This window comes from Brachyhypopomus gauderio, chromosome 9 (genome assembly GCF_052324685.1).
Source record: "Brachyhypopomus gauderio isolate BG-103 chromosome 9, BGAUD_0.2, whole genome shotgun sequence".
In the NCBI taxonomy this organism is placed as follows: domain Eukaryota; kingdom Metazoa; phylum Chordata; class Actinopteri; order Gymnotiformes; family Hypopomidae; genus Brachyhypopomus; species Brachyhypopomus gauderio.
Genome location: NC_135219.1, coordinates 17,110,760 through 17,124,443, shown reverse-complemented (window position 1 = coordinate 17,124,443; position 13,684 = coordinate 17,110,760). Strand labels below are relative to the sequence as shown.

General features: G+C 40.6%; 1 protein-coding gene across 1 annotated transcript; it reads left to right on the top strand.

The window, feature by feature from the left end:
- Positions 1-3,514: 3,514 nt before the first annotated feature.
- LOC143522506 (protein kinase C delta type-like) lies at positions 3,515-6,592 on the top strand. The gene is made up of 9 exons (XM_077016224.1): positions 3,515-3,600; positions 4,198-4,331; positions 4,632-4,805; positions 5,042-5,127; positions 5,256-5,318; positions 5,427-5,565; positions 5,742-5,930; positions 6,130-6,258; positions 6,414-6,592. The coding sequence occupies exons 2-9, from the start codon at positions 4,314-4,316 to the stop codon at positions 6,561-6,563; spliced, it is 948 nt and encodes a 315-aa protein (XP_076872339.1). The 5' UTR covers positions 3,515-3,600; positions 4,198-4,313; the 3' UTR covers positions 6,564-6,592.
- Positions 6,593-13,684: the final 7,092 nt, after the last annotated feature.

Genomic DNA, 13,684 nt, shown 5'->3' with positions numbered 1-13,684 from the left:
GCAGCGAAAAAAAATTGTTTATATTCTATATTTTAATATATTGTAATACCCTCTTGTGGTCTATGTTCAAACTGGCAAAAGTACTTTACCTTGATGCCATTTTTGTTGTAATTGTACTTGTAATTGTAATTTTACTTCAATAATAAATAAATAAATAAAATATTCACATAATTCCACATGACGTCATAATACCTGCTCTGTCGTCATAACGACGGCATAACAAATGAGGGTCATTGCATGTACAGTATAATTCCATATCAGTCTGTATAAAGATGACGAAGTGGAAAGATATTAAAAGGTGTCTCTGGTTCTGGTGCTGCGGAGGCACCCAAGAAGATTCTGACTCGGAGGAGGAGGAATCCAGAAGAGTTAAAAAGAAAGAAAGAATTAAAAAGAAAAAAAGAAATAACAACATAGGACCAAAAGAGGAGACAGGCAACACCCATGGCCTGAGTGAGTAAATGAGTACAATAGCGACATGGCATATATTGGGGTTTATTTAAGGTTTTGTTCTTTTAACACAGCTGACTTTGGTGTTTATTGGTAAAACCAATAAGTGAAAAATAGGAACAAACCCAGGTCCACAAATAGTGATAGTCTCAATATAAATCAATAATGATTCAATTACATTTGTGTCTTTCTGCTTGGCTTTGTATATTTATTGATTAGAAAAAGTATTTGAAGGGATTTTTTATGGGTTGTGTATGCAGAGATGGGGACTCGAGTTTGCGACTCACACTTAGGTCGCATATACAATGACTTCAGACTCGACTTAGACTTGCATTCAAAAGACTTCCAACTCGACTTGGACTCGTGATTTGAGACTCGTGAACAATCTTTTATTTGTATTGTTCTTTTGTGTTCATTTGACAATTTGTGTTTCTTCTCCGCTTGTCTGTACGCTTTTCACTTCCCGCTGATGTAACATTTTCGGCGCGCGGACCCTCGCACCAGTTGCGAAGCGTCAAGTATAAAGGCGGGATTACTAGAAATTAGGGATGTGGAGATTCACCGATTCACATCGGTGAATCGGTACACATGTCTGCGATTCGACTGCACCGGTAGATTCAACGTGCATCGGGTTTAAATTGCGGGCGAATTCACGATGCATCGCCTCTAGCCTTTTTGCATCGGCAAATACCATGATTAAATCGGGTGTTTTGTTTTCCAGTATCTATTCCTTATTCTAATATTTTCAGAGGCAACATATTTTTTATTTTTATTGATTTCTTTTTTTTTCGAGGCAACATAAATGCACCATCATGTCCTCAGGTAATGACGCAAACACGCAGACGTACACAACAAAGATGGAGGGAAACGAGAGCATTAGCAAAGACAAAGATATTTAAGGCACCAAAAAAGACACACAAATCAAACGTGTGGCAATATTTCGGGTTTTTTAAGCGATGTGGTCAACTTGACAAGACGCACGCAATCTGCAAACAATGCCGTGGGGCTATCAAATACGTTAGTAGCACAACGAACCTAGCGACACACATTAATTTAAAGACGGCATGGTGTGGACATCTCTGCGGCCGCTACCTCCTCGTAAGTCTAGCAGACAGTAGTGTTGCAGATCATAATATTCACTATGTTAATAGAGAGTAAAGTAGAATTGTGCTATTGAGTTAAGAAAACTGATGGGTTAGGCCAATACATCCTCAAACCTCAACTAACTGTATCAAATGATCACTTATCAAACCGAATCCTCATATAATAAGTCATATCGTTACCAATCATTTTTGAATCGCATCATATCGTGAACAGGAGTGATTTGTATCGCATCGTATCGACAAGGGGTTTCAGAGTATCGCAGTTATATCGCATCGGTGGCAGTGTATCGAGATGTGTATCGAATCTAGCTTAGTGGTGAAGATATACATCCCTACTAGATATACTTCGCGAGTGACCGTAGCGCGCGACTCCGCACATCTCGCGCGAACATACTTGGCGCGTCAAACCTGGCTTTACGTGACACAAATGCGTGCGCCGCAAACCATCGCGATCATGGCGGCGCTGGTGAGGACGCTCGCTTCTGTTCCACCATTCATAAGTTTTGGGTACAAAAACATAGCACAAGTAGCAAATAGAAGAGCAGCAAACTGCAACGTGTGTGGCATCAAAATACAGGACGCTGGTTCCACCACAACTAGTTTTATTCGCCACCTGAAAACCCACCCGCAATATTGCAATATTGGTATTGACTTGCCACCAGTGCAGCAGTAGAGAGGGTGTTCAGTCGTGGAGGCCTCATGATGCGCCCGCACCGAGCCAGGCTAAGTGCAAGTGCCCTTGTTTTTTTAATATGTAATGCGTTCATTGCATAAACATTTTCCTTGTATTGGGACACTGAAAGACACCTTGAAGTTCAAATAGATTGTGTTTGATCCAGTTCATTAGGAGACAAATAGTTGTTGCTGCAGGGCTTTTTATGTCAGAATCATTATTATTGTAAAATTTGAATTCTGTTTTAAATTTTTTATTTTATAATCACTAATTTGGTTGCTATTTTCTTTATATTCTTTATACATTTCATATATATATAGTTAAAAAATGTAATTGTTAGAAAGATTTAGATTTTTTTATTTTACAGCCCTCCTTTATCTTCTAGAACAAAATATAGCAGATGTTCTACTGAAAGAAGACAATATTGTATCCAGAAAAATATCAGTTTTGTAAGAAAAATACTTTTTGGAGAAAAATACAGATAGAAAATTGATCTGGAAAACATTTGTGTGTGCACGCACTTTTTTAAATTATATTTCTTCACTTACCAGTTTAAGCTATTACACACCAGAAGTGTCATAACAGACCATTACAACTATAAAGTGATTTGTGACTACAGTGTCACTCAAATATTTGGGACTTGACTTGGACTTGAGACCAAAGACTTGAGACTTGACTTGGACTTGCAGAAAATGACTTGTGAGCATCTCCGGTGTATAGTAATTTCGGCTTTAGTAGTGTTAAAATTTTCAGTCTAACAGCCAAGCGTAATTCCAATGTTATTCAACATTTTAATTCATAAAGAATCTCATGATAACACCTCTGATTATCCAATCACATCGAATTTGTCAGAACTTCATTGATGTCAATACCATATAAAAAAATAACAACACAGCTCAGCTGAAAAACGCTCATCTGACATTTTCATGTAGTATTAGTGTTTGTTGAAAAAAATTATTTGTTTTACCAAAAATAATTTTTGCAGTAGCATCTTTGAATAAAAGTGCTCCGGATGAGGCCTGTGAGGAATACATCCACGTTCCCCGTGATTGGATTGAGGACTCTTGTAGCCGACCTCTAGGTGAGCAAGACATTTTCATAAAAAATCCCTTTCTGATAACTCATTTGCTAATTTGATGACATCAAGCTGTTCAATAGCTTTTAATACAGTATCAATGCAAGACATGTTTTTAACACAATTCAGCTGAAAAACATTCAGCTGTTATTATCGTATAATACTTAATTAATGTATGTTGAAAAAATCTTTTGTTTTTCCAGAAACACCTGTGAATAAAAGTGTTCTGGATGAAGCCTGTGAGGAGCTGCTCCACGTTCTCCTGGATGAGACTGAGGAGTCTGACAACCCACCTCTAGGTGACCAAGACACATTCATACAGAATATCAAGCTGATAACATGTTGTAATTGGCTGATATCAACATGTTCAATAGTTATTTTCATATAACTCAACTCAACTCAACTTTATTTATAGAGCACTTTAAGAATGTCAGCCAAAACAAACTGCTGTAGAACATTAGACATAAAACAAATAATAACAAAAAATGGATAAAACAATATTAACTAAAGTGGTAAAAGGAATCAATAGAACAAATCAATAAATTAAACTAAAACAGTAAAAACTAAAAATATACAAAGTCTCATGCTGTGTTAAAAGCCAATGAATTAAAGTGGGTTTTAAGACTTGTTTTAAAAATGGGCAGTGAAGGGGCTTGTCTAACATGCAGTGGTAGGTTGTTCCATAATATAGGAGAAGCGATGGAAAAAGGTCTATCCCCCCTGAGCTTACGCTTTGACCTCGGCACCTCCGGGGCAGCTGATCAGCTGATCCAAGGCACCGAGCGGTGGTGTGGGGATAGAGCAGAATAGCATAATATAAGCATTAACACAATTAACATTCATCTGTTATTATCATGTAATATGTAATTAATGTATGATTTTAAAAATCTTTGTAGAAACACAATTGAAAAACAGTGTTCAGGGTGAGGCTTCGAGTTCTCGCTCCCCGTCCCGGATCAGCCACCAGACACGCATCACTCTCGAGCACTTCACTTTCCATAAAGTACTGGGCATGGGAAGCTTTGGCAAGGTAGAGTCTTCCCCTTCACGCGGCTCCCGCGTCCTCCAAACATGCACTGACTCTGTGTCTCTCTTCACTTCTCCTGACTGTTCACTTATCATTTTTACATGTCTGTCCTTTTACCCTTCTATTGTTAAATACTATCTCCCCAATAGACCAAACAAGCACTATTCCATCAAATCTTCATATTTCATGGATGTTTGTGTGTGTGTGTGTGTGTGTGTGTGTGTGTGTGTGTGTTTGTTTGTGTGTGTGTTTTGGTTTCACTCTGGTCTGTTTGTCTATTTCTCTCCCTTGGTCCCTGCTCAGGTTTTTCTGGCTGAACTTAAGGGCAGTGAGGCTTGGTTTGCCGTGAAAGCCTTGAAGAAAGACAAAGTGCTGAAGAAGAAAAATGTAGAGTACCCCATGGTGGAGAAGCGGGTGCTAGCTCTGGCCTGGGACAACCCCTTCCTTACACACCTTTACTCCACCTTTCAGACCAAGGTAGCAAAGAACAAATGAAAGGTTACATTATACATTTCCTCCACCTCTCAGTCAATAGTAATGGGATGTCCAGCAGGACTCTTTTGTATAGGCAGTAATTAACCACACCAGGCATTGTCACAACTGTTTACTGTAACTTATACTTCATGGAATCACTGTGGTATTTAAATGATTGTTGAGTCAGTAATTCTGCTTGTACTCATACCAAAGTGTTTATGGCATTGTCTGCATGTTAGGAGCACTTGTTCTTTGTGATGGAGTATGTGAACGGAGGTGACCTGTACTTCCACTTGAAAGGACGCTTTGACCTCAAGAGAGCCACGTGAGGCAACACACACACACACACACACACACACAATGATGTTTTTTGAATGCCTTATATAAATATAAACGTAGGTGTGTGTAATTATAGTCCGGTCTGATGGCTCCTGGTTTGTGTCTTCCTTCCAGATTCTATGCAGCTGAAATTGTGTGTGGACTTCAGTTCCTTCATGGAAAAGGCGTCATCTACAGGTTACACACACAAACAAAGCTACATGGACATTCTGTACTTTCACCTTTACTGTTCTTGTCTACTAAACCACATTTTTGCCACATTTTTGTATTTCTCTCCTGCATTAGGGATCTCAAGTTGGAAAATGTGTTGCTAGATGGAGAAGGTCATATAAAGTTAGCTGATTTTGGCTTGTGTAAAGAGAATGTTTTTGGAGACAATCTTGCCACATCCTTCTGTGGGACACCACAATACATGGCCCCTGAGGTATGAGATGGCATCAAATGAATTTGACATTGAAGGTTTTCACCTGTAGCAATGTCAATGTGATTCAGTATGCCCTGAATGTGAATGTGTGTGCGTGTGTGTGTGTGTGTGTGTGTGTGTGTGTGTGTGTGTGTGTGTGTGTGCGTGTGCGTGTGCATGTGTGTGTGTGTGTGCAGATCCTTTGGGGTAACCGGTATTCGTTTTCAGTGGACTGGTGGTCATTTGGTGTGCTTGTATATGTGATGCTGATTGGTAAGCTTCCATTCAATGGTGGTAACAAACTAGAGATTTATAAGTCCGTCTGCAGGGGCAAACCTCACCTCCCTCTCTCCATCACATGGAATGCCAGAAACATGCTAAAACGAGTAAGCATGCACAAAATCACACCTGATGACACATTAATAATAGTAATAATAATAATAATAATAATAATAATAATAAAAATAATGCTCCACAACCAAGACATGAACAGAGTTCTGCTATTTTGCACTTAGAAAGGAGACACACTGAGATATTTCTATTATGAATAATATTCTTACTTTTGGTTTTCTTCCATGAACAAAGCTGTTTAAGCGAGACCCTTTTCATAGACTGGGTGTTGTGGATAATATCCGAGGTCAGCCATTTTTCAAGAATGTTAACTGGTCTGCTCTGGAGAGAAGAGAAATCGAACCCCCTTACAAGCCAAAAGTGGTATGAGCTTTCTTTCCATCTCTTACAGTCCTCTCTCATTCCTGTTTTTTTAACTTTTCATACTGAATGCTCATGGAGCAAATTGCAAAAATACAGATAGTGAAATGCAGCCTCTGTTCATCATGTGATTTGCTTCCATTCTCCTCCAACCACAGAAATCACCCAATGACTGCAGAAGGAAGTGGTTATTTGAGAGGCCCCTCCTGTCCCAGTGTGAGACAGATTTGGTTGACTCCATGGACCAGAGTGCCTTTGCTGGCTTTTCATTTATCAACCAGAGCATGGAGCATCTCCTGCAGAAGTGATGGACCTGCTTCGCATCTTAACATGGCAGAAAACGATGCTGTACAAATGTGTGATTAAACTATACAGCCAGTGTTTTTATGTGTCACTGACTCTCCCTTCTCAAAATAAAACCTGTATTTTGGGCATGGATTTTATACTACACCCAAGATCAGGGGTGATTCACAGAAGTGTCAACTGGACATAACTGCTCCTCCAGGTTATGTATTCCATTTTAGGCAATATTTGATACACCCTTGCCAAATCCATGTAGATGTTTTGTTCCAGTAACCATTATTGTAATTCAAAAACATTAGATAATCTCTCATTGATTGTGTCCATGAATCACTAATAACACCTTTAGAGTATGTGGACCGGCAGAGTAAGGGCTAATAACCCAGTTTGTAAAAGAGGTTACTGAAAGTGTAGATTATGTACAGCTGAAGTCAGAACATACATGTTATACTCTCTTGCTTTGTATTGTGAGTTTGCAGGGGTATATTTAAGCATATGTGCATATGGTGTAAACAGTTTCATTTTTGTGTGCATAAAGCTTAGAAAGGAAATAAATTTCCTGAAGAGTTTGCTTCAGAAAATGGAGACCTGGTCAATGAAAGTAGCAAGTGTGATATCACGCTGGGAAAGGCCTCCACAATCATGTGTGCTTAGAGTGATCTGAACCTGGTGGAAAGAAAGACCATAACAGAAGATATACTTTTCAATACTCAACTGTTCAACTGTTGATACTGTAACGGTGGTGAACCCGAGGGTAGAGATGGATCCATAAGCAGGTGTAAATATACTTTGATTTTAATCATAATAATAATAATAATAAACAATAAGCAGACCCCGTAAGGAAAGCAGGCAGCAGCACTAAAGGGCAAGGCAAAAAGGAAGAGTCAAATACCAGGCAGCGATAGTCAAAAAACCAAAAAGACTTCAGAAAGGCGAGTGTAGATTGTTGACGGGGAGTATTATATCGCGATCAATCGATCGCCAGTAGTTGGCGAAAATGCGTGTTTTCCACTACGCCGGTTTTTAAAGTATTAGCGGCTCGCTAGGCTTGTAAACAAACCGCGTACCACGAAGGTGTAGCAGTGTGTCGCCCTCAGAGCTGATGAGGTAACCGGGCCACGACACACACCGTTAGTGCAGGTGAGAGTGCGGACCGGCTGGGGAGCCGCATGAAACCAGGCGAAGAAACGCAGGTTGGCCACTCCTGGTATAGATGTTCATGGGAGACGTTTCACAAGAACAATGCATGCAGTGATCCTCACCTGGTTAAAGTCTTTAAGATCTAAGATGTGCAATATGAGCCTTAGCTTTTATTGTATGGGATTTGGGTGTTACATCATGGGGAATATTTTTATAAAGTTTATTGGGAATATTCTTTCTCCTTCACTCTCTCACTCTCTTTCAGTTTATATCCTTTTCTTTCTCTTGATCAATGTAGCTTCCCTTACACAAACCCACACACACACCCACCCACATACACACACACACACACACACAAACACACCCACACACACACACACACACACACACCCACACACACACCCACACACACACCCACACACACACACACGCATACCCACACACACACACCCACACACACACACCCACACACACATACCCACACACACACACCCACACACACACACCAGTGCGGTCTCTCCTGCTTCTTTCCCACTCAGTGTCTGACTCTGCTAAGCACCAGCCCTACCTGGCCACTTCCCCAGCCACTGCTCCTCCACCCTCTCCACTAACATGTCTTCTGTTCACACTTCCCCTGGTCCATCTCCCCACCCCTTCACCTCTCCTCCATCTCCACCTCCTCTCCATCTCTCCCTGCTCTTCCTCTCAGCCGCCCTGCCCCTTCCTCAAGGTTCATCTCTGTTTGCCTCCGTGCTCTTGACTCCTGCTGCCCTCCCGTCCCCCCGCTACAGCCCTGCTGCTGGATATCTCTCACGCTCTTTGGCCATTTTCCCAGCAGCTTATCTTCTAAAGCCCTAATCAAATCAAATCAAATCAAATATATTTGTATAGCGCTTTTCACAACATATGTTGTCACAAAGCGCTTTACAGGATTTACAAGGTTTACAATACTATGGGTCCAAATCCCTTATGAGCAAGTCAAAGGTGACAGTGGCGAGGAAAAACTCCCTAGATGGTGGGGAATAGGAAGAAACCTCGGGAGGACCAAGACTCAAAAGGGAACCCATCCTCCATTGGGCGACCCATTAACACACAAATTACACAAAAACAAATTATACAGACTAATACACAAGTTACAAATAAATCACACAATCAGGCTAAGTATAAGGTAACTAGAATGAAAGTTCTGGGTGTTGATATTGTCAAAGTAAATGTCTTATGATGAACGCCAGGTTTTCATTCCATGTCGGAGCGATGATACTGGAATTGTAGGCTCCAACTGCAGTGTTACTCCCCAAGTGAACCTCGGAGAAGAAAGATATGTGATGTGGTAAATATGTAACAGATTATTCAAAGGCCAAACTAAACAGATAAGTCTTTAGTTGAGTTTTAAACATTGAGACTGTGTCTGAGTCCCGAATAAAGGCAGGAAGATTATTCCACAGTTGTGGAGCTTTAAAAGAAAAGGCTCTTCCACCTGCTGTGATCTTTTTGATCCTAGGAACAGTTAATAAGCCTGCGTCCTGTGAACGAAGTGAATGTGCTGGATTGTAATGATCAATAAGTTCACTAAGATACTCTGGAGCTAAGCCGTGCAGTGTTTTATATGTTAATAAAAGTATTTTATAGTCAATACGGAATCTAACTGGCAGCCAATGTAATGACGATAGTACGGGACTAATGTGATCAAATTTTTTAGTTTTCGTTAAAACTCGCACTGCTGCGTTCTGAACAAGCTGGAGTTTGTTTATCGATTTACCAGAACATCCAGCTAGAAGACTATTGCAATAATCTAGACGAGAGGATATGAATGCATGGATTAGCTTTTCCGCATCACTAGTATTTAATATATTTCTAATTTTAGCAATGTTGCGTGAGTGAAAGAATGCTACCCTAGTTATATTATTAATGTGTGAATCGAACGAGAGATCTGGGTCTTGTGACGCTGGGGTGCTGGAGCAAGGACGAGACACGAGTCCAGGTCTCCGGTCCAAACGACACGTTTTATTAGTGAAGTATTGCACAACGGCGCACAGAAAACAAACACAAGCACACAACGTGCAGACTATAGACAACGACGAGCACAGGACACTGCACGAGCGCACATTAAATAGACAAACCACATCAGCCCCCACGTGATCACGAGACGATTCACAGGTGAGACTTATTAATCACACAACAAAACCCTAACCACGTATATACACTGACGCAGACAAAGCACGTGGACAACGTTGACACACGCCCAAAAGGGAGGGGCCGGGGTCCTCAACGTGACAGGTCTATTGTAACACCTAAGTTCTTTACCTCTGCGCTGGGGGTTATAGTAAAGGAATGTAGATTCAATGCTACATTACGTATCTTGTCTCTCGCTGCCCTAGACCCAACTATTATTAGCTCTGTTTTATCTGGATTTAGTGCTAGAAAGTTACATGCCATCCAATGTTTTATCTCTTCTACACACTTCTCGATTTTACTGTTTACACCTAAATCATCGGGTTTAGCCGATAAATATAGTTGGGTGTCGTCTGCGTAGAAGTGGAAATTGATGTTGTGCTTATGCATAATCTCGCCTAAGGGTAACATGTAAAGTGTAAATAGAAGTGGTCCTAGGACTGTCCCTTGTGGGACACCATATTTAACCTGAACAGATTTAGATGTTTTATTATTAACACTTACACATTGGAAGCAGTCGGTCAGATATGATCTAAACCAGGAGAGTGCAACTCCTTTAATACCTACTGTGTTTTCTAGTCGATCCAGCTAAATGTTGTGGTCTACAGTATCAAAAGCTGCGCTAAGATCTAACAGTATAAGGAACGAGATGAGCCCATTATCTGACGATATCAGTAAATCATTCACTACCCTGAGTAAAGCTGTTTCAGTGCTGTGGTTCGGTCTAAATCCTGATTGGAACTTTTCATGGATACTATTTGGTTGGAGATAATGGTTTAACTGATTGTAAACTGCTTTTTCTAGAATTTTAGAGATAAATGGGAGATTAGAAATTGGTCTATAGTTGGCTAGAATCTGCGGATCGAGATTCTGTTTTTTAATCAAGGGTCTAATTACGGCGCATTTTAATTTTTTGGGCACATATCCTAGGTTAAGAGAACTGTTAATCATATTAAGTAAGGGCCCTGCAATAGTTGGGAGTAGGTCTTTGAATAGAAGGGTTGGAACTGGGTCGAATATACATGATGTAGGCTTAGACGAATGAATTATTGTTCTGAGCTCTTTTTGCATATATATATAGGATCGAAGCCATTTAGCTCAGTAATATTTTCGGATGCGTAGTTACTAATACCTATACTACTGGGGTTGGATTGGAGGTTATGCTGTGATGTATTATGACTCTGTAGTCGGATAATATCTATTTTATTACAAAAAAAGTTTAAAAATGCATCACTAGTGTGTGTAAGTGCCGTATTAGAACTAGTGTCATTGATATTTTTTGTTAGTTTTGATACAGTCGCGTATCTAATATGGGAGAGTAAATCACAGAACTGACTTCTGTTATGTGTCAGCCAAGCCCTTTTTGATGGGTCACTTTTGAGTGTAATTCTGAGCATATATCAATGACAGACAGCCTTGGTAGAAAATTTGATGCGAAAAAATTGTCTTTACAAAATCCCGTGTTCTGTGCTTGCGTTATGGATGTGACCTTGTGGTGACCCTGAACTCCGATGGAGAGAACAAGAATAGGATCAGACAGTTTCCTCTCTCCATTTCACTGATAAAAACACACACACACACACACACACACACACACACACACACACACACACACACACACAGATACACTCTGTTTGATGGGACGAAAGAAGAACCAGAGTTTCAAAAGTGTTATCATTGTATAGACAACATCTCTCAAGTATGCACATGCACACACACACGTACTTGTGCCCAGTTAAGCAGACCTCATCCATCCTGTGTGACAGCTGCTGTGATTTTCGTTCCACTATGATTACATTGTTCTGGTGTCCCGCTGTGCCAGGGGGCTGTAATCAATGTGCTCACTGCACATGTGCTCCTCAGCCCCTACCCACCACACTATCAATCCCACATCTGGGGATCTGGGCTCGGCTCGTGCTGTCTCTTGCCTAGAAGAGCCCTTCTGTTTTCTCTGTGTCATTCTCAGTGGAGGAGCAGCAATCACATGCTGCTACTAATGAAGATTCATGGGACATAAATTAAATATAATCGTGTGAGGGAGTCTCACGGCACCGTCCTGCAGCCAGGGCTCGGGCCTTTGCAGCGGGTGATTGATAGGACATGACGCTGGGTGGCGTGCTGCTTGTGATGGATGGCTCAGTTAGGGCACTAAGAGAAGTGCACACTACTCATCTGAGTGTGCTTTGCTCCGAACACGTTTAGCACCCTGATGGGTGTTACTCAAAGAGGACTGAGCATATTTGTGTAAAAAATATGTAATTTGCTTTCTGCAGCAGTTTGCTGTGTGTGTGTGTGTGTGTGTGTGTGTGTGTGTGTGTGTGTGTGGAGATAGGATTTAAAAAAACGTGAAAAAAAAAGTTGAGACTGACTCTCTGTAGTCATAGTGATTATATTAAATATTTATTTAATCATTCCAAGAGCTGAAGTAGTGTTCAGGTGTTGAGTTCACACACTGGATCTACACTACAAGCTTTTTGCTCTTTAAGCTCTACTATGTTTCTGCATCGCCAGCAACTATATGCACTGTGCAAGCCACAAGACTTTCCAATGTGGGGGATTACGAAGGATTGAAAATTCATAAAGATTCTTTAGCCCATCTTCTGCATTAATCATGCTTTTCTTTTCTCTCTCCCTCTCTTTCTCTCTCTCTCTATCCCTCTCTCTTTCTCTCTCTCGCTCTCTCTCAATTGAATTCCAGGTGCTTTATTGGCATGACAAACAATGGTACATTTGGACTGACAAAGCTTAAAGGATCACAGAGGTAATAATAACAGACATTTGAACATTGTAGAGTTTAAGCGAAACTTGTTAAGATTAAACTGTTAAGCAGGTCCAATTGGAAGGGTCTAAAATGAACAAATAGTTGTGAAACAGCTGTACATGAGAATGTGTGTATTCCTGGGGGCATATTTGTGTGCGTGTATGTATACATTTAATTTTGCATGGCATGGTGATACTCACTGTTCTTTATATAGTAATGGGAATCTATTGTTCTACCCCATGAATTAAAGTGGATTCTCTTGAAAGGAGGTGTGTAAAAACTGAAGTTTGGCAGAAGAACTTATCTCCTAACTTCCTGATCAGTGACTAGTATCTCAATCAAAGCTCAACCCAATGATGTGTTATCTTGTCAACACACCATCTGCATGACAAAAGCACCATCGACAACAACGATTCTTAACTTCAAGCCCTGGAGGCCCCAGTTCCAGCCCTGGAACGGTGGAGTCTGCCTTCTCCTTCTGCCTCTGTTCCTCCGTCTTCTCCGCCTCCATCTGCTACGTCTGATTCTGCCCATCCATCTCAAGCCATCTGCCGGTGAACATGAAGTATGCTTGTTCTCTTCCACATCGTCTCCTGGAAATGATCACATTAATATGGACATTGCTCCTCTTCAGAATATTTGTATACTAACAACTTGTGAACCTTTGATGCGGTTTCATTTTAAAAAATGTGGGACTCTTGCAACAAAGTTAAGACAAGTTTCCATTTTTTCACATGTGGGAAGAATATAACTGACTACTGGGTACCCACCTTGAGTCATAAGGAGGTATTTTAAACGGTGTTTGTAATTATTTATTTTATTTTATAATGTAGCTGTGTTTACCCATGTGTGCTGTCTCACATAATAGCTGTAATCTAGTTGGCTGTAATGCTAGCAGACAGGTAAGGTCTGAAGAAACACCGTCTGGCTAGTGCAGTAGCAAGGAATGCTAGCTAATATACTCTTCTAAAATAGTCAAGTTATTATTTGACTGCCGGAAACTATAATTCATCCTGGTTGTTTTGCAATCATTTTTGTGGCTTGTGATGCAGGTTA